The 21,999-nt window shown below is 40.1% G+C and overlaps 1 protein-coding gene across 1 annotated transcript; it reads left to right on the top strand.

Annotated features, from left to right (window-relative positions):
* The first annotated feature begins 387 nt into the window (after positions 1 to 387).
* rgra (retinal G protein coupled receptor a) lies at positions 388 to 9,028 on the top strand. Its single transcript, XM_085183044.1, has 7 exons — positions 388 to 589; positions 866 to 1,022; positions 1,383 to 1,504; positions 2,026 to 2,179; positions 2,277 to 2,394; positions 8,466 to 8,579; positions 8,864 to 9,028. Exons 1-7 carry the CDS (start codon positions 511 to 513, stop codon positions 9,005 to 9,007), a joined length of 888 nt encoding a protein of 295 aa, XP_085039170.1. The 5' UTR covers positions 388 to 510; the 3' UTR covers positions 9,008 to 9,028.
* Positions 9,029 to 21,999: the final 12,971 nt, after the last annotated feature.

The following is a 21,999-nucleotide window of genomic DNA, read 5'->3' as shown; positions in this document are numbered from 1 at the left end:
ATTTATCACTGTGTATTTTTAGTATTGTGGCTTCAGTTGTACTTTTTAGGCTTTTCAGTTTTAAGTGTAAACACTGATGCATGGGGAATGTCGGTGTGGTTCCGATTGGCAGGGGGGCATTGGTTTGCAAACACCTGTTGTGCCTCCATAAAGCAAACCTGTGTATATACACGTCTGTGGACTCGGTCAAACCCGAGTCTCGTCGTTTAACTTCAGCAGCCGCTGCATCCTCACCGGGACACCACAACACAAAGGCTTTTTGTGCAATTAATAGAAGGCTTTATTGTTGCGGCGCGTAAATGCGCATTAAGGGTTACGTTCCGCGTTCATTAAGACATTCCTGCGCGGATTGGGGCGACAGAGAGGCTTTACATAATAAACTGCAAGCATTCACGTGAAATGCCCCTTTAAAAGCCGGCTCTCTTCGGTCACACCGAGGGGCATCGTAAACAAGCGGAACGAGGGGAGTCTGTGACAGCTGCACTTTAGTGTGTCAAACCAGGCTTCAGGATGGTTTCTTCGTACCCTTTACCGGAGGGCTTCTCCGAATTTGATGTGTTTTCCCTGGGATCTTGTCTGCTTGTGGAGGGTAAGTTATGTCTTGGAATTCAGCCAAATACTACGAGGACTTTGCCTGCTGTGTTTGCCATTAACCTACGTCAGGACGTCTCCTCCCGGTCACTGACACGGACTCGTTTCTCTGTAAACTTGCAAAATAATGCTTACTTATGGTCTAAAAACAAAATAAAATAAAAATGAATGTGACGCATGACTAGAGCGTGTTCTCCTTCGCCTTGAGGTGTGAGCTATTTCGCAGTAAGCATCGCTGTGCGCGCTGATTTGCATTGTGTGTGTTTCCCCAAAGGTCTGCTGGGCTTCTTTCTAAATGCGGTCACAATGCTTGCTTTCCTCAAAGTGAGAGAACTGAGGACTCCCAGCAATTTCCTAGTATTCAGTTTAGCGATGGCTGATATTGGCATCTCCATGAACGCCACGATCGCCGCTTTCTCCAGCTTTCTGAGGTGAGTGATGTAACCACCCCTTTCATAATGGACATCGAGGTCCATCCGCATGTGGGTGGGATGAAATGTAATGAGAAAATAATGCCGGTGACAATAGGCTACTGCTGGCCACCTGTTGTGGCGAATCATCTGTACAGAGCTGTATAATCGATGCAGAGTGGTCCAATTAAGGCTGTACAGTGAAGAGGGTCAGTACAGAGCATATTCAAACTGCAATCAGGAAATGAGACACATTGCTTTCAGTGTTCACCAGTTGATGGATTAAATGTTATACTAGTGATTTGTTTATGTATTTTACTAAAATTGGTGCTTAAGGGGTTTCTTGTGTCAGTCAACTTTGAATACATCCTCTGTCTTTAGGTATTGGCCTTATGGCTCTGATGGATGCCAGACTCATGGTTTCCAGGGCTTCATGACAGCTCTTGCCAGCATCCACTTTGTAGCTGCCGTTGCCTGGGACAGATATCACCAGTACTGCACCAGTAAGTCAATATCTGGCTGATGATACCAAATGCAGTCAACCTTTCCTCCTATGTTGCACAAATGTGCACATAAATCAGCCATCTACGCTGCTGTCTTTAGATTTTCTACAGACAAAATAATGAGAGAATATGCAAATAAATAGCAACCTGAACAGTTGCTATAACACAGGCTGACACCTCTGTACTAAAACTGCAACCTGGAAGGCTTGAGTGTTAACAATAATTCCCACACCCTGTTTTAAACATCATTACCAGGGTACATGGGCAAGAGGAAATGACTCAACTCAAATGTCCCTTGGTTTGAACAGTTAGTGCAGGGATTATTACACTGTTGTTAACTCTGTTATAACTGTTGCAAACAAGCAGCTCTAGTTAAGATATTAGTTTTGCTAAGAATGCACATTTGTTTCTTAGCAGCAGTGTGACATTTAAAACAGAAACAAAATCAGTAGCCTACTTGAGTATGCATTCATTGTGTTGCTAGTGTTTAAACTAGTCATAAAGAATATTGTTCTTCCCAGGGACAAAGCTGCAGTGGAGCAGTGCCATCACTCTGGCTGTGTTTGTGTGGCTGTTCACTGCCTTCTGGTCTGCCATGCCCCTCATTGGCTGGGGAGAGTATGACTACGAGCCCCTCAGGACTTGCTGCACACTGGACCTAAGCAAGGGAGACAGGTACCATATACAAACATAATTTCTGCACAGTGCTTGCAAGATAAATATATACTATTTTCACTTTTTTTTAACCTGCTGTGTGTGTCTCTGTCCATAGAAACTACGTGTCCTACTTGATTCCAATGAGCATCTTCAACATGGGCATCCAGGTGTTTGTCGTCATGTCTTCTTACCAGTCCATTGCACAGAAATTCAAGAAGACGGGAAACCCCAGAGTAAGTTCAGTAAATTAAATTATGCACAAACCTTAGCAACATAAGATAAGAAGAAGATGTCTTTTGCTGGGGAAAAAAGTGATGTAGATGGCACTGATATCCAGATTCACTTTGGAGTAGCAAGAAACGCATACAGAACAAATCTTTCTTTGGGAATTACTCCGAAATCCAAGAATCTGACATTTATAAGAACAGATGCATAAATCCTCTAAAATATGTAGTCCTTGTAAAGGCTCTCTATGCTTTGAAGTTGCCCACTGAAAGAAATCAGATGGATTCTCCTCAACCTAGCGTAAGCACAATAACCTCATGTGGCCTTTATTCAGAGACACAAAACAGAGTGTGAATGAGGAGCGTTTACGCTGGGATATATGTAGGTCATTACCACAGGGTGAAGATCAGTGGCTTTAGCTGGGAATGTGGGTACTGGTGTGCAGTGAGAAGAACAATGTTCAATAGTGGAGTTCTGGAGGGGTTCAATCAGGTGACCCGCTTTGTGTTGCATAAGCTCATTACTTACAGTCATCCGAGCTGGCTGGAGGGACACTTTGATTACAAACACAAACTGCCCAGTAGATACACCCAGTACTCCACCAGAGAATAGAGATGGCACGATACCACTTTTTCATGTCCGATACCGATACCGATATCATAAATTTGGATATCTGCCGATACCAATATGAATCCGATATAGTGTGTTTTTTAATCAATAAAGCTGTTTTTTTTTTATATCTTGCTGCTTTTTGTATAAATTCATACTCAAGTTAAAAAAACACTAAAGCTATTCTGTTATACCTGTATGCAAAAAATACACTGCACCCAAAATATTTCATAGTTCAGCAATACTGATCAATCTAATAAACTTAAACCTACTCCATCCTTCCTATTCTGGTATTTTAAAGAGTAAGCAACCTAACTAATAGGGCTCTAAACCTCCCAGCAAAAAAATAAATAAAAATAGGGAACCACCCACCCTCCACCTCATGATGCTTAATTGACGTAATCAACTTTAATTTGATGCAGTGTGGGGAAAAAATGCACAGAAATCAATTATTTTTCAAGAATAATTAAATAGATTCAACATCTTTCTTCAACAGAACTGCAGACTGCACAGATGGTACCTTCCCAAAGGAAAAAGTACTATAGCTTACTAGGGTATATTAGACTTAATAGTTACTATGTACAGTAATGGACTTCTATATATTTTACATCAGATTAAAACTTTGGTTATAAGATTCAGATAATTATTTATTAAACGCTAGACATTTTAAATGAGAATAAGAAAGAAAAGTATGTCTTTGTGCCCCCTTTTCCCTGTTAATGCCCTATCGGCCCCCCTGGCTAAACTTTGCTAGATTCGCCCCTGCACAGTTACCAGCTGACAGCTACACAGAAAAGGATCCTGGTGTAGAAAGTAATATTAAATAAAATGTAACAACAGCTTATCAAGTTTAAATGTGCTGCTGTTGTTCAGCCGCTGGTTTCCTCTTTCTGGTGCGAAGTGGGCGATAGACAAGCAAGAGACGGACTAGAAAAGCCGATCAGCTGATCATTGATCAGTTTCATGATTTCATGATTGAAGTAGCAGCAGGAGAGGGAGGGAGAGAGAGAGGCAGTCGCTCCATGTATCGGTTGTAAAGCTTCATGCACGAATGCTTTACAAACATTCAGAGATGAACTTACACATTTGCTTTACTTCTCTCTGGGATAACATCCTCGGAGATGAAATGCCGGATTGGTAGTGAGGCTACAAATACACACAGCCGCTCTATCACCTGACGCATACTGCTGCCACGGTTAATGATCCAAGTTACGCCTTGTTGCAAGTTTTGTGAGGTGCTTTATTTGATATTTAATGGATCGGATTACATTTTTTATTTCTCTCCGATATCCGATCCAGTAATTTGTGTCAGTATCGGACCGATACCGATACGTAATATTGGATCGGTCCATCTCTACCAGAGAACAGCAATTATGTAATAATCAAACAGTTTACAGTCAAATTATAAGAAAAGGGGGAAAGTCTGCATTAAAACTTGGAAGCAGAACCACACCTAGGAATGTGACACAACCTAAATTAAGGAGAGAAAATAGACCTGGAATGGTTACAAATAATTTGGGGTTATCTAAAAGAAAACTCCATCTTGTAAATGTGTAATCAATTTTACAGAGCTGATCATTATCCCTTCTGGAAAGGTTCAAGCATAAGCAAATGTCAGTGTTTCTTTTCAGCTACTTACAGATTATTAAATATAAGTAAGTAGGGAATCCCCAATATATGTGGATGGAGTTCGGAGATTCTTTTCACAGTCTCAGCACCACACAGATTCACCATGGTGCTAGAACACTTGGGCATCTTGACTTTAAGTGGACTCGTATGTCATTAAGGGTTTTTTTGTTTGTTTGTTTGTATTAGAAAAAGACAGAACACAGTAGTTTGTGAGCCACAGATTTATCTGCCAGGCACAACAGCAGTAAGTGCCTGATCAGGATTTAACAGACAGTGACTTTGTGTACTCTTCCACACCTCAGACAGATCACAGTTTCTTAGCTATATTTCCATTATAGCTGTTGGGACAATTTTATTTTGTTTTTTGTAAGCCTACTATATTTACTGTTATTTTAAGTACAGCCTGTTTAAGTCAACAATATTTTTTTCTGTCTTTTTAGCTGTAATAATAGAGACTTTGTGGTACTGTGCAGTGTTTACATGTTCTCCCTGTGCTTTTGTGGGTTCTCTATGGGTACTCTGATTTCCTCCCACAGCCCAAAGAGACGAATGTTAAGTTAATTGGTGAGTCTAAATTTGATGTAGGTGTGGATGTGAGCATGAATGGCTGGCTCTGTGTTAGCCCTGTAATTTGTCTGGCAGCCTGCCTAGTGTGTATTCTGTATGTCACCCACTGTCAGGGGTGATACAGGAAATAGATGGACGGATGGGATTTTTCCATTTTATAAGCTTAAATCAGGCTAATGTCCAGCAAAAGCACTACAGTGCATATGGTTTTATTTGGCTTTATTTTGATAAAGTATCATTAAACACAGAGAATTTTTGTCTGTTCTTGTCTGACTTGGTCTGATTGTTATCACTTCTTTATTTGGAGCATTTTGGAGTCATCATCTTTCTCTGGGGATAAATTAAACAATCCTCTATAAACAAAACTATTTTATTTACCTTATGAACCTAGAAGCAAGCTCATTTTACTGAGCTAACATTAACACTCAGTGTAGGACGGTCTTTCACAAACACACATTTGATAAAATGGCCTTAAAAACAAATTGTTTATAGAGGTTTAGCTAATGTAATGTTCCCATTTGAAAGTCAGTTCATTCAATTCTACCAAATTGGTAGCAGTTCACCTAGACTGCACTGCCAACATCGTCCTCATAGAGCCTAAAGTTTAAACCTGCTTTGATACAAAAAAAATGAAAGCCCACAAAATATTTGAAAATCACCAATGCACTCTGATTGCTTGGCACCTGTTTTCAAGAGATTACTATATCACAAATCAGGAGCAAAACAAGAACTTATATGTCTTTATAAGAGGCAGCTGGTTGTGATGGTAGCCCAGTTAGGTGGGTGCTGCTTGAAATGTGTGAAATCATTATGGAGAATGTTTTAAAGCTGCTTTGGTGCATACAGAAATGTGTTTTACTGAAATTTAACACTTTTTTTTATCTTGACCCCGGCTATCAAATTAAATTTTTTAGAAAAAAAAGTGTTCGGACTTTCCTTTTACAATGGGTCTTTAAGGACTCACTGTCTGGTTTCCCTATGGACGGTCTGTTTCCCATGCAGTGCAAACTGAGTGTGTAATAATAGCCTATTAAATAAGTAAGTAAACATTTATTTATAAATCATCCTTCAAGATAAATATCACAAAGTGCTTCACAATGAAATCATATGTTTTTCATCCCACTTTTAAATCAAACATAAACCCCAGTTTTTCATCATTTCTTATGTGTAGCATACATTTGAGGAGCTCTGTGAACAGAGTAAATCTAAACTCAATCTGTGGACACAGTAACCCAAAAGGTTACTATACAATTAAATGACCAAAAGGTGACAAATAGACATTTGTATGCACAGTAAGCAAAAGTGTTCAGTTCGGTGAGGTCAAAAATCTTTCTTTTTTTTTTAAAGGTAATATAGTATCCAGTGAAACAATGTTAAGAAAACTAAAGCTACTTATAGGTAGGAATTGTGAAAACTATATGTTAATTTTTCAGTGCTGCTTTGTACAGTGGGGCAAAAAAGTATTTAGTCAGCCACCGATTGTGCAAGTTCCCCCACTTAAAATGATGACAGAGGTCAGTAATTTGCACCAGAGGTACACTTCAACTGTGAGAGACAGAATGTGAAAAAAAAATCCATGAATTCACATGGTAGGATTTGTAAAGAATTTATTCGTAAATCAGGGTGGAAAATAAGTATTTGGTCAATAACAAAAATACAACTCAATACTTTGTAACATAACCTTTGTTGGCAATAACAGAGGTCAAATGTTTACTATAGGTCTTTACCAGGTTTGCACACACAGTAGCTGGTATTTTGGTCCATTCCTCCATGCAGATCTTCTCAAGAGCAGTGATGTTTTGGGGCTGTCGCCGAGCAACACGGACTTTCAACTCCCGCCACAGATTTTCTATGGGGTTGATTTTATATGGGGTCAAATAAATATATATTTATTTGAGGTTCATCTTCAAAGTTCTCACTGATGGAAGGAGGTTTTGGCTCAAAATCTCACGATACTTGGCCCCATTCATTCTGTCCTTAACACGGATCAGTCGTCCTGTCCCCTTGGCAGAAAAACAGCCCCATAGCATGATGTTTCCACCCCCATGCTTCACAGTAGGTATGGTGTTCTTGGGATGCAACTCAGTATTCTTCTTCCTCCAAACACGACGAGTTGAGTTTATACCAAAAAGTTCTACTTTGGTTTCATCTGACCACATGACATTCTCTCAATCCTCTGCTGTATCATCCATGTGCTCTCTGGCAAACTTCAGACGGGCCTGGACATGCACTGGCTTCAGCAGCGGAACACGTCTGGCACTGTGGGATTTGATTCCCTGCCGTTGTAGTGTGTTACTGATGGTGACCTTTGTTACTTTGGTCCCAGCTCTCTGCAGGTCATTCACCAGGTCCCCCCGTGTGGTTCTGGGATCTTTGCTCACCGTTCTCATGATCATTTTGACCCCACGGGATGAGATCTTGCGTGGAGCCCCAGATCGAGGGAGATTATCAGTGGTCTTGTATGTCTTCCATTTTCTGATGATTGCTCCCACAGTTGATTTTTTCACACCAAGCTGCTTGCCTATTGTAGATTCACTCTTCCCAGTCTGGTGCAGGTCTACAATTCTTTTCCTGGTGTCCTTCGAAAGCTCTTTGGTCTTGGCCATGGCGGAGTTTGGAGTCTGACTGGTTGAGGCTGTGGACAGGTGTCTTTTATACAGATGATGAGGTCAAACAGGTGCCATTCATACAGGTAACGAGTGGGGGACAGAAAAGCTTCTTACAGAAGACGTTACAGGTCTGTGAGAGCCAGGGATTTTCCTTGTTTGAGGTGACCAAATACTTATTTTCCACCCTGATTTACGAATAAATTCTTTACAAATCCTACCATGTGAATTCATGGATTTTTTTTTCACATTCTGTCTCTCACAGTTGAAGTGTACCTCTGGTGCAAATTACTGACCTCTGTCATCATTTTAAGTGGGGGAACTTGCACAATCGGTGGCTGACTAAATACTTTTTTGCCCCACTGTATGTGTGAACTATGGTGCAGAATAATGTCTGCTTTCAGCCTTGGATTACACCGACCTGCCCTCTCTTTCCCCCACTCACTGTTTTTGTTTTGTAGCTTAGCATTAATGATCTTAGCACAAACCCGTTTTCACCCGGGCATGTGACTTACCTCCAAGCAGAAAACCTCATGACACAAAGCCTTTTTCTCACCTTCACTCTTTGTGGTTTGCTAATCGTTTTTGTTCTTATCCTCTCTTTTTCCCACTTTTTATTCCTTTGTACATTTATCCTCCCTCCACTACCTATTGTTTCCCCTCCGCAGTTCAACCCCAACACTCCTCTGAAGACTATGCTGTTCTGCTGGGGGCCCTATGGGATCCTGGCTTTCTATGCTGCTGTGGAGAATGCAAACCTTGTCTCACCTAAGCTCAGAATGGTAACAACTATCATTACATACTTTGGCACAAAGTTTTTCTGACTCCACTTAGTAATGCATTAAAGAAATACAGCTTAGCTTAGCTGCTTGTTTTTGCATGTAGTTCAAATGTACATATTTAATATAAAACATTTGTTCCTTGAATTTAAAGAATTCTGCCCTTTGTTACAGAAGACATGCAAAGCGCCATGTGGAGTCCAAAACATGAATAAACAACACAAATGATTTCCTAATATTTCTGCTAAGAAAAATCTCACCATGATATTTGGGTCCTGTCTCTGCAGATCGCGCCTATCCTGGCTAAGACTGCTCCCACCTTCAATGCCCTCCTGTACGCACTGGGAAATGAGAACTACAGAGGCGGCATTTGGCAGTTAATCACCGGGGAAAAGATTAATGTGCCTCAAATTGAGAACAAGTCCAAATAAACTGAGCATGCAATAATTACATGCATTCTGTCCTTGTGGTATCTCGCAGGTACATAGATGTTTGTGAGTGTCTGTGCATTTTGTGTGTCTTGAGCAGTGGTAGCCATTGCACCTGTCCTGCTCCCCGTTGTGTGTGCAGTTGTATTTCTAAAATGATTGTCACATTACAAAATAAACATATGAAATAACACGTACCTCCTAATGGACTTTGGGAGATCATCATTAGTTTATTTTGCTGTTTAATAATATACAGTTCCATACACAACAGCAGAAACTTTGGGCTTGGCTACTTCTGTAACCACATAAATTTCTCTGTCACTCAATTCAAATGTGATTTGTTTTCATTTTGAGTTCATCTTAAGAATTAAACATATCCATCCATTCATGTTAATCCAGTTAGTTTTAATGCAAACACTCCTGCAGAGCAAGTGATGCACAGAGCTTAAAACCATATCATGCAGATTATAGCAAATATGACTATTTATTCTTTTATGGACTCCGCTACAGCAGCCTGGGATATTTTAATCATTTTTCAACTTGCTTATAGTGCAAATGTCCTTGCAGACAGCAATCAGAGCATTTTCTCCTTACTAGTTGCCTATTTTGCCATCTGGTTGAAGATGAAAGGCTCTTAAATAGATTAATTCAGCTAAAAAAGAGACATCACAGTCTGACATTCAGTTTCTTAATCTTTATGGTGCCTGTTAATGAAATATGAAAGTGCATTCAGGCCACTGATATCCCATCATGTGTTGCAGGGTTGTGAGTGATCTCTCTCACCAGGATAGAAGTGCATTAATCCTCTAAAAAAGAGGACCATTCTTGAATTCACAGCCCCCACAACAGTCTCTGCCTGTAGATCGATTGAACATGCTTCTTTCCTCCACGCCAGCATCCAAAGTTTGCTATAACAATACAATATCACCAAGAACTAATAACTAATAAATCAGTGTTATTTACTGAGGCGAATTCATGTCTGGTCCAGAGTGCTCTATGAATTAATGTTCAAGGAACATTTCACTTCATCCATTTGACTTCTGCATATCATGAAATTTGTTTTTACTTTGATGTTTATGTAAAATACACTATTGTTTAAGCACAACATTGAACAATACACAGTACCATACTGGTTATTATAAAATGACTATTTTTTTTAAGTAGGTTTCAAAAACCACGTACCACATTCTTATGGTTTTCTTTTACCAACTGTTGATACTCGTAATATGAAATGTTAAAATGTATAACACATGTAAACTTTTGGAAAACAGCAGAGGGCTTCAGAATTTAATATAAAAGTTGTTTTTAAAAGGATATGTTTTTAAAGATGAGGACTACTTTAACAAATCATTTTTCTGTTTTATGTTACAACATAAAATACATTTGTGGTCACAAATCATTCACACTCATCATGGACATGAATGTCATGATAATTCTGGGCTTTTAATGATTTTTTTGAACTGTTCATTTTCCCAGATGGAGTCATTGGAGTCAGAAAACAAGAATTTGGTGCCCAAGTTTCAATGTACTTTTATTTTTCTCCAATCTGCATACTTTAGCAAGTTGCACCTCAACCAGATGCTTTTAGCAGCCATAAACAAGCTTCTGCATAATTGTGGTTTAATATTTCCTCACTCTTCTTGGCAGAATTGGTAGAGTTCATTTTTATTAGTTGGGTTCCTGGCACAAATGGATTTTATGCACAGTCCACAAATTTTCAGTAGGGTTGAGGTCAGGGCTTTGGGAAGGCTGTTTCAGAAGTCTATTGTTAGCCTAATTTATTGATTCCAAAATCAGTTTTGATGTGTATTTGTGACTGTGCCAAAATAGCTCAATCTTTGTCTCGTCTGACCATACAATTAAACTTTTCTCCTGATGTCATTTGACGTATTAATTGGGCAGCTCCAAATTTTAGTCAAGATTGAAGGTGTTGAGTTTGGAGCAAGGGCTTTATTCTTGTTGGTACCCTCAGTCTTGTGTTGTTTCTGAGCATCATTATCAGTTTGCTCTCATCTGAGGGTGACAGTTTGGGTTTTTTTCCAGTACTTGGCAAAGCGGTGACACATTCGAATAACTTATCGTTATGTACAACTAATTGAACTGATTACTGTGGACTGGCAGGTGTTTAGAAATGTCTCCAAGAGACTTTCCTGGGAAAATGCAATGAATGAAATAAATGAAGTCCTTTCAAATCTTAAATATTAGTTGGTGGAATTTGAAAGACAACAATTCTACTCTACAATGTATACAGTAGATTTTGTATAATGACCGGTTCCTATAAAATCCTACAAATACTGGAAAACATTGTTTTTGTGTGGTTGATGTAATGTTTATAATTTGCAGTCCTCCTGATTAATCTAAAACAGTGACAACATGCACTCAATATCCATTCAATAATCAAATAATTAATAAAGAATTGCAGATGGATAAACTCTTTTGTCTTTTCTTATCATTTTATTCATGTTCAAAAAGATTATGATGCTTATCTAACAAATGTAAATTACCATTAATGACTGACAGTCCTTGTAAGGTTTAAATAGCAGCTTTGTGTGCAGCGCTGGAAACCTCTTTCTCTTGAACCTTAACTTGAGAATTCAAATGAAAAGATGCACAGAGCAAGTTCAACACTTGGAATCAGCTAAACAAGGAAAAAGGATTTGCCTGATCATGAAACTGCTTGTCCATGAATTATCCAATTACTTTTGACCCTCTGAAAATATGGAATTATGTGTGAAGGGGGTTGTAATTCCTAAAAAAAAAAAAAACTAATTCCTTTTTTTTCTGAAAAGCTTGAATTAATGCTGAAACACTCCAGGTCAATCACATGTTGATTGTTTGCTTTAAAATCCACTGTAGTTGTGTACAGGAGCTAGACTATCAAACAAAATTCACCATTATCAAAAATAAACATCAAGATCTAACTGTATAAAGATCTGATGTATACAGTATGTATTGTTGCGTGTATTTCTACTCTTCAGTATCGCTATTTGTACTTGAGTTTAGCTCTAGGTATTTCTTCCTCCACCGGATGTGTGTCAGGGTGATTACACTGTAGTATTCATTCAACCAGCATTGTGGACCTAACACTCAGTGGATATAACATACAGTAGAAGCCCCCAGTTGGTGTTTTTAAGCAGATTAACTGATGACAGTCTGTCAGTTGACTGTGTTGTTGCTTAATTAAGAACTGCTGACAAATGTGTCATCGGCAACTTTCTCATTTATTTTTTATTTTTATTTTTTTTTTTATTTTTATTTTTTTTTTTTCGCCTGTCCCATTTGGTTCTTTAGCCGTCAGAATTGTTGTCTGAAGACCAACAAGGATACCCAATGGATTTATTTTGCCAAATGGATCATCATGGCATTGCCGTATTGGTCCATTTGATCGACCTTTGTTTTTATTATTTATTTTATTTTCAGTTGTTACAGACGGGACAGACATGAGTGAGGGATAGGAGAGGGAGAAAGAAAGAGGAAGGAAAAGAAAAACAGAAGGGGAGAGGGACAGTGAGAAAGGGGGGAAGAAAAAATATCTCCGGGATCACCTGTTGAGAGAAAAAGAATAGAAAACAAGCAAAAAACAAAACAAAACAATGCAACATACTATACACAACACCATCGCATTAATCTAGCTAAGTGAAAACAGCAGTAAATACTAAATATTGAATGTTGTTGTGCAGCACGCAGGACAGACAGCGCACAATGTGCTTTGAAGTAGCAGCCAAGAAAGGTGTGATTTAAGTCTACGAATAGTGAACACCCATGTGCACACCTGTGTGGATCGGCGCGCTTGTATTCAAATGGTTTCCCCATGTAATGGTCTGCTAGAGGATGTAGAGAGCCATAGCCCCGTCCCCCAGGGCATGAAGCAGGCATGGAGGAGATCCAGGCCCCAGACATCCAGAGGCCCCAGAGTGCAAGAGCCCAAGGAGGACCACCGGAGGGGCATCCGTGCCACCTTCATGGGAAGGGCTGAGGATCCCCAGATGAGGGGTCACCCAGTAGCCACCGGGCAGAAGCTAGAGGGGGCTGCACCGGCGTGCCCGCCGGCTCTGCCGGCAGCCAGCTGTGCCAGAGTGAACCGAGCCGCAGGCACAGAGGCCGGAGGCCCGAGGGCCCCCCGCGCCCCGGAAGAGGCCTGACCGAGCAGCAGGCGCCAGGCCCCGCCAAGTAGTCACCGGGAGTGAGCTGGTACATACCTGAGCGCCCAGCCCCGGACACCAAGAACCACCAACGCACCGACCCCTGAGGGCATCAGTCACCGGCAGGGAGTGTGGTGAGGGGAGATAGGCCTCCACACTTTGGAGGGCCTTGGAGTTCCCAGAGAGGTGAAGTCTAAGACCCGACCTGACATATAGACACAGACAAACAGGCACACACAGACACAGACATGCATTCCCACCCTCATGCACACATATACAAACACTCAGCACTCACCCAACGCAGGAATAAACGTAAATGGACATGTACACACAATCACACTCCCCAAACATACTCTATATCCCGGGTCCAGGTATCCTCACCCCCAGAGATGGAAACGGCACCCAGACCCAAGAGATGTTACCCTTCCCTCCGGGGTGGAGGCAAGCAGACCGCCCCAGGCTCCGCAGCAGCAGGGAGGCCAATCGGACAGCCAGCATCTCTTCCCAGCCCCCCCGCCCCGATGGCTAGCAGAGAACAGGGGTGTGTTAAGACCCCATACCTCCCTCCTCCCGCTCAAGTGTAGTGTTGCTGCGTGTTGCTCTAAAGTGTATTTAAAACAAGGGAGAGCATGGTGCTGCTGCCAGAGAGCAGCAGGTGTTAGCACGGCCCCTCCCGAGAACCCTCAATGTCTACATGGATTTAAAATTGAGAGGTGGGCACCGGCGCCAGAGGCAGGTTTGAATACACAGACCGTCTACTGGACGCCGTTAACGTGCCCACCCTCAAGGCCCTATATATATATATATATATGTGTGTGTTATGAGAGTGTAAGTAATGTGGATGTCTAAGTTGTGAGATAAAATTGAGGCACAGGTGGCCAGAAGAGGACAGAGGGGGGGGGGAATGTCTCCCCTGCACCCTGGTGACACACCCGCACCCCAAAGCCCTACCTGTGTGGGTGGGTGTGGTGGAGCGTGAAGAGGGAGGCAGACGGGGATGGGGAGGAAAAGAAGGGAGGGGAGGGTGTCCCTCCCTAGGGCCAGCTCCCCCGCTGACCCCAATATGCACCCCCGTCCCCTGGTATCCACCAAGGCAAGGGAGCCCAGGCCCATCCAGACCGGGGCCTACGGCAGCAACACCGCCAAGCCCCACAGGACCCGGGGCAGCCCACTCTACCCCACCGCAGAGGAAACTGTACCCACCCCAACATTCAATCATCTCCCAGACTACACAAGACACAGACACCCAGGTTAAGTTTATTCTCCACCTCTCCTATGTCTCTCCCCCACCTGCAGAGTGGACTCCTGCAAAGATGGAACAACCTCCCTGCCAGTTCAAGAGCCCCCCGGTTAGGCCGATGCACAAGAGGCCCCCTGCACCAGGGCTGAGCCCCCGTGCACCCACCCGCCCACAACCTCGGCGACACACCGACGAGGACCGAAGCCCCCAAGGCCCAGCCAGAGCCCCAGCAACTTTCTCATTTATTGCAGGTAAGTCAACCATTTTCCATTAAAAATTGGACATTTATGGTTCTTTGATCTGTACTTGAAAAAAATGACTATTTCTGCAAGATGCAAGAGTCCTCTAGAGATTATTTTAGTAATTATCAACATAAAATAACCACCAGAGCCTTAATGACATGTACATTCAAGTCCCCGGACACTGGTGGGCATACGGAGCTGTCATCTGGTAGGAAGTGTTACTCTGACCCCACTTCCTGAACCGCTGCAGGCCGTTATTAACTGCCAACATGAAAGGATCTGTTGTTCCAAAGAGCATTATGCAAGAAATAATTAGAAAGTCAATTCACCACCAGAGTAAAATAGTAGTACGCTCACCCAGCTCTCATCATTTCAGCTCCTTTCTGGTATCACCATAATTTCTCCAGGAATCAAAATAGTGGAACATCTTCAACTCAGCAATTTGAAGTAAAATGAGAAGTACAGGAAGTAAGCTTATATTTTCTAGATAATAAAATATTAAACAAGAAGAAAAATAAGAAAATACTTGTTTCTGTGCAGTATGTTATCCCTGACTATGAAGAATTGCTGTGAAATACTTAAGGATAGAGATCAAATCTCTTTAAAGGGTTTATTAATAGCTAATATGAAGTGTCGTCATAGATGATGTCTGCAGATTAATTATTTAAGCCACGCTGGCCAAAGATTTACTTCAAATAGCTGCTGGATTATGTTATACTCTGAATCCAAATGTCTGGCAGCAGAGCACGGGTAGCTTTTTTTTTTTTTTCCATCGGCTTTCCCTCTCTTACAATCAAACATATTCAGGTACTTAGAGTTCACCGAGGATTATGTCTGGTCAACCAATGAAGTTTTCATATGGGCTTTTTGAGAGGATTACACAGGAACATGACTACAAGTGCTGGAGAAAAGGCGGGGGGGGGGGGGGGGGGGGGGGGACAAGGAGAGTCTGGACTGTTCGAGAAAGAAAGAAGTCAGGAATCAGTGTTATAAAAAAATAATGTGGAAGACTGGAAGGAATACCATTGCAAGTGTGTGTGTGTGTGTGTGTGTGTGTGTGTGTGTGTGTGTGTGTGTGTGTGTCTGAGGCCCCCAAAACAAGTCTAGATAGCATGTGAGCATTGTTTGAATGGATCCTGTAGCCTCAAGCACAGACTGTTTAAAAAAAAAAAACAAAGTGGTTTTTTCAACAAATTATTTTTTGTTGATATTATAAAAACCTCAGCATGCACAAATCAGTCAGCTAATTCCAGTATTTTATTTATATGTAACTTTGCCCATATTACCAAGTATCCTTCTGTGTGATACACAATCATGCTCACTAGATTTGCAAGGTATATGAAAATACAGCACTCCACCTTCCCATCTAAATATGTTTACTACTTTATCTCAAAAACCTAAATGCAAAAAGTTAAGATTTTAAAATGGGACTTCACAAACCAAAAGGAGACCTAGCTCTATTTCATACACAGTCTTAGTGAGTCTTAAATCTTACATCAGTACGTCTTTATAAAGCTGGACCTACAAACTGAAAAATTGCTAACAAAAAAAAGTAAATTAGCTTGATAATGGGTAATACTTTCTATTAATATAATATTAATATGTTTATGCTAGCATTTTATCACTGGCTTCAACCTCCTACCTTAACAATAGACAGCTAATGTGGCTACCAGGAAATTGCTAATAGTCAAACAGCTGAGTTACATTGAACCTTAAAGCAGATTCGAGCACAGCTTCTTATTTTTTATAGACAATGCTTTGCTTAACAATGATTTCACAAAGGTCAAAACGCTGTAAAGAGAACTTTACAGGAAACCGAGCGAGTGCAACAGAGGCAGAGGTGTGTTATTACATGGCTTTGGATGACGGTGATTAACATAGCATATTGGAAAAACAAAAATATCTAAAATCATCCATAACGATAATTTATAATCAATTTATAATCAATCTTTTTGAAAAACATACCGATTGCTGCATGTGTGACAATGCCCCACATTCAGATTGGTCTGCCCATTATTGAAAAGATAATCACAATCTGAATGGATTAAAATGTGTATAAAAATAAAAAAAAATAAGTGTTTAATAATGTTTCTTATATAAATGAATAAATTATACATTTCAGGAGGATTAATTCAAAATATTAATAAAGTAAAAATGTGCAACAGGGCCCAATTGGTCTTATTTTAAATCCTTTGGTGAGGAGGGATGAAAATAGAGACCCAACCTGGGGTGCCAATTCCTCTGCCACCCTTTTTAATAGAACCAGAGAGGGATTTCAGCTCCTCATGACTGACCCCAGGCCAGCCGGGCACAAACACAAGATAAAACATCAGTCGGCTGCATCAGGTCGACCAAACTCTCTTGACTGTCAGTGATCTTGACTGTCAGATGTGGAGACGATTATATAACCCTGACAACATGAGACTGAACACGCACACACACAATACACAGCAACACAAATGCTCTTGTTGAGCAGCCACAGGACAATCAATGGTAATGCTGAACACAGCTGCTCCTCCAATCAGTTCATTGAATTTTAGAAATCCCACTATTTGTACACAATGTGATTTACAGAAAATGAATGGACATGTGAACACTATATTCACATTCATCTTACCAATAACAATGTACGCATAGCACATTACATATTAGCAAAAACATATTTGTTTTGAAGAAACCACATTTTTACAGGATTACTGTTTCACTATAATCTGGATTAAAGGGGGGCTGTGCATCACTGCTCTTTAGAAATCACTGTTTTAAATCATTAAACTACACACTTTGACCAGAATAGGATGTACCGGTCTGAGGCCACTTCATACTTCATATGATTTACATTCACACAACATATTAAATATTTAAGTTTATCAAACAGATTCAAATATTAGACAAAGAAAAAACAAGTAAAGACAAAAAGCAGCTTCTAAATTAAGGTACTTAAAATTGCTGCTAAGAGTGGTCCAACCAGTTATTAGGTTTAGGAGTGAAATCACTTTTTCACACAAGGCCATGTGGGTTTGAATTTTTTTTCACCTTAATAACAGACTGCTTCTTTTTTGTATGCTGGAGTTTTAGCCTGTATTTACGGATGGCACGGTGTTCACAGACAGTGTTTTCTGGAAGTGTTCTTGAACTCACACAGTGATTTCTGTAACAGAAACAGGGCAGTTTTTAATTCAGTGGGACCAGAGAGCCCAGATATCACACAGGCATCCAATTTTGAGTTTCGGCCTAGTCACTTGCACACAGAGATATCTCCAGATTCTCTAAGTCTTCTGATGTTGTGTGTGGTAGATGACAAAGACACATTTTTACATTGAAGAAAATAATTCTGAAAGTGTTACACAGTTTTTTGCAGATTGATGAACTTTCACCCATCTTTGCTTCTAAGAAACTGTACCTCTCTAAGATGCTCTTTTTAAAATCTTTTTGACACATGTTGCTGTAACCAAATTGAAAATCAGTTATTTATTATACATGAAATAATAAAATGTCTTAGTTTAAATATTTGATATGTTTTTTTTATGTTCTATTGTGAAGTGTGGCTTATTAGATTTGCATTTTGTTTTTATATACATTTTGCACAGTGACCCAACTTATTTTGGAATCACTGTTGTATACTTAATTTCTTTTATTTTTTAAGTTCTCACTCTTCATTGGTGCACAGTGTCTTCTACAGCAGCCACATAGATGAATCACACTCTACTACATAGACCAACAGTTCTTACTATTAATTTGACCTCAGTTGTATTTTACACATAAACATTAATTTTGGCCTAAAGCAGCAGGCCAGTTTATGCACAACATCCAATCATCAGTTTTTCTAACCACACAGTGCCTGCACGCCATCGCAGTTGACACTGGGCAAGAAGGTGGACACACTGCACAGGTTCCAAGTCTATCACAGAAACAATCCATTCACACACAGAATCACCAATTAGCCTAGCGTGAATCTCTTTGGATATCTGCATGGACTGAAGGAGGTTTTAGCACCCCCAAAGAAAGGCAGCTGGAGATTTGGACCCAGTGCTAACATCTGCACCACTATGCCAACACTAGTAGATGATGATGTTGGTTTCAATGGAGTCAAATGTCTACTCTACATCACTGAAAGTAGTATACCCTGTTTTAAATACAAATGAAACTTTGCATTTAGCATTTGCTGATTTCAGTTTCAGTCTATTAAAAAGAAACTAATATTATAACTAGAGATGGCACGATACCACTTTTTTATGTCCGATACCGATACCGATATCATAAATTTGGATATCTGCCGATACCGATATGAATCCAATATAGTGTGTTTTTTAATCAATAAAACTGTTTTTTTAATATCTTGCTGCATTTTGTATAAGTTCATACTCAAGTTTAAATAAACAACAACACTAAAGCTATTCTGTTATACATGTATGTAAAAAAAACACACTGCACCCAAAATATTTCATAGTTCAGCAACACTGATCAATCGAATAAAGTTAAACCTACTCCATCCTTCCTATTCTGGTATTTTAAAGAGTACTTAGCAGAAATATTAAGCAACCTAAATAATAGGGTTGCAAACTCTCAGCAAAAGAAAATAGAGAACCACCCCCCACCCTCTTCCTCATGATGCTTAATCAATGTAATCAACTTTAATTTGATGCAGGGTGAAAAAAAATACACAGAAATAAAGAAAATTTCAATAATAATTAAACAGATTCAACATCTTTCTTCAACAGGATCGCAGAATTCACAGATGGTACTTTCCCAAAGGAAAAAGTACTACAGCTTACTAGGGTATATTAGACTTACTAATATACCCTAGTATATTACTATATACAGTAATGGACTTGTATACATTTTACATCAGATTAAAACTTTGGGTGTAAGATTCAGATAATTATTAAATAATTAAAAGCTAGATATTTTAAATGAGAATAAGAAAGAAAAGTATGTCTTTGTGCCCCCTTTTCCCTGTTAATGCCCTATCGGCCCCCCTGGCTAAACTTTGCTAGATCCACCCCTGCACAGTTACAGCCGTCAGCTACGTAGAAAAAGATCCTGGTGTAGAAAGTAATATTAAATAAATTCTAACAACAGCTTATCAAGCTTAAACGTGCTGCTGTTGTTCAGCCGCTGGTTTCCTCTTTCTGGTGCAAAGTGGGCCAAAAACAAAGAAGAGAGACGGACTTGCGACAGAAAAGCCGATCAGCTGATCATTAAGCAGTTTCAAGAAGTTGCAGCAGGAGAGGGAGAGAGAGGCAGTCGCTCCATATATCGGTTGTTAAGCTCAACATGGGAATGCTTTACAAACATTCAGAGATGAACTTACACACTTGCTTTACTTATCGCTAGGATAACTTCCTCGGAGATGAAATGCCGGTTTGGTAGCGCGTCTACGGGGAGACCGGGGATGGTTGTAACGTGGGTCAGTTGTAACACTTCCAATTTCTCCAATCAGGGCTAAGTTTCAAATGATGTGACTCATCCTGTACATGCCCAACTCAGTTCTGCTATCACATGTGAAAAATCAGCACATTTTGTCAAACAGACAATTTAACACGAAAAAAAGTAATTTTTATGCCAAAAAGTAAGTTTTTCTACTTTATTTCAATTTCTAATAGCATTATCTGCTTTGCAGTTAAACTCATCAAACTTAAATTATGTTATTTGTATGTCTATGGGGATATATTCTGTGTAGGTCTTTAGTGCTAATGTTTTAGCCGTTGGCTGTAATGTTAGCTAGTTCATGGCTATATGAGTCTGGGTCAGTTGTAACAGCAACAGTCTGGGTTAGTTGTAACAATAATGCAGATGTTACAACTTACCACACTATTACTTTAACTTATATTAAACAAGTTGGGGCAACGACATCAGCAGAGAGAGGTTCACTGGTCGCTTTTGTATATGCGGTTAATGCCATTTGCAACACAATTCCTCCACTGTTTGTGTTCCCACACATACATTATGCAGACCACTGTATCAGAGGTGGACCAGTAGGAAGTATTGGTAATGGAAATAAATCAGGATGGGTGCAAGAAACAGATTTCCTCATCTTTCTGAAGCACTTTGCAAACCACACCAAGGTAAGCCATGATAAAAAAATAAAAAAAAGTAATGGAATTGCGATGCTGGTGAACAACTACATTTTTTCAGCTTCATTGTTATGTTCAAAATTGGTGCAAGAGTTGTAGGTTATAATGCCCACTGAGCCAATGAGGCCAAACTCAAGGAAGACCAACCAAAATGAATGAAATATTCAGTTGCAGAAAATTCCATAATTTGTCTTTTTTGGGGGGTTGACATATGTTCAAAAGCTAGATTTCTGCATTCTGTCACACACACACATAGTTACATAAATGGCTCTAAGTGCATTCATGTGTTGAATAAACAAAGATTACATGTTAATGTTTTGTTAGTACCCTTATTTCATTGTGTTACATTTCACCCCAGGATATGTTACAACTAACCCAGACTATGGGGTTAATTGTAACATTTCACTCTTTGTGTTTGAGACCATACCATGCAATGGGTAATTGTGCTGCAGAGAAAATACCTGCACTATTTAATAGCAGAGACATGTAAATACTTTGCATTACATTTTGAATCCACTACCTTAAAAGAGCTCCAATTTACAGACAGAAATGTCAAAAATGTTACAACTATCCCCTACACACAGCCGATCACCTGAGCACACTGCTCCGATGTGCTACGGTTATGAGCCGAGTTACGCCATGTCGCAAGTTTTGTGAGGTGCTTTTTTGATATTTAATGGATAGATTACATTTTTTATTTCTCGCCAATATCCGATCCAGTAATTTAGGTCAGTATCGGACTGATACCGATACGTAATATCGGATCGGTCCATCTCTAATTATAACCATCAGTGGCGGTCCTAGCCTGTTTTGCGCACCTCGCAAACGGAGGGCGCCCTTACTCCCAGCAAATGGGCGATAGAAAACCAATAGGTGCCTATGCCATTCCCACCATGCGCTGGCATGACTTCAGCGCAGCACAAGTACAAGCATTTTTTTTGTTTTGTTTTGTTTTTTGTCGATGCCCGTGATGCCGCCCCCCACCACGATGCCGTCCCGGGCAACCGTATTAAAAACCGCTATGGATAACCATTTAGCTCCACAGGGGTTATTTTTGACCTTTCATAATGTGTGCATTTGGCTTCAGTAGCTTTGGATTTTGTGTGGCTGCTAGAAATTAATGCTTTGATAACTGCTCGAGATTACATGGTGATCTTGAATCTCCTGAGCAAATCAGATCAGAACAGAGTCACTGGGAAAACAGCAAAAAAAAAAAAAAAAAAATGTTGATCTCCTAACACAGCCAATCCAGTTATGAGGTCTGTGGTGGCCCTGAGAGGACATTGCACTTAAAACA

Source organism: Neolamprologus multifasciatus, chromosome 13, assembly GCF_963576455.1.
Source record: "Neolamprologus multifasciatus chromosome 13, fNeoMul1.2, whole genome shotgun sequence".
In the NCBI taxonomy this organism is placed as follows: Eukaryota; Metazoa; Chordata; class Actinopteri; order Cichliformes; family Cichlidae; genus Neolamprologus; species Neolamprologus multifasciatus.
Note: the sequence above shows the minus strand (reverse complement) of the source record. Positions and strands in the feature narration are given on the sequence as shown.

Bases quoted from the DNA above. Each gene is read 5' to 3' on its own strand.
- rgra (XM_085183044.1), top strand. From the start codon at position 511: ATGGTTTCTTCGTACCCTTTACCGGAGGGCTTCTCCGAATTTGATGTG. The intron at 590-865 runs GTAAGTTATGTC...GTTTCCCCAAAG, and splicing joins ATCTTGTCTGCTTGTGGAGG to GTCTGCTGGGCTTCTTTCTA. The intron at 1,023-1,382 runs GTGAGTGATGTA...CTCTGTCTTTAG, and splicing joins GCTTTCTCCAGCTTTCTGAG to GTATTGGCCTTATGGCTCTG.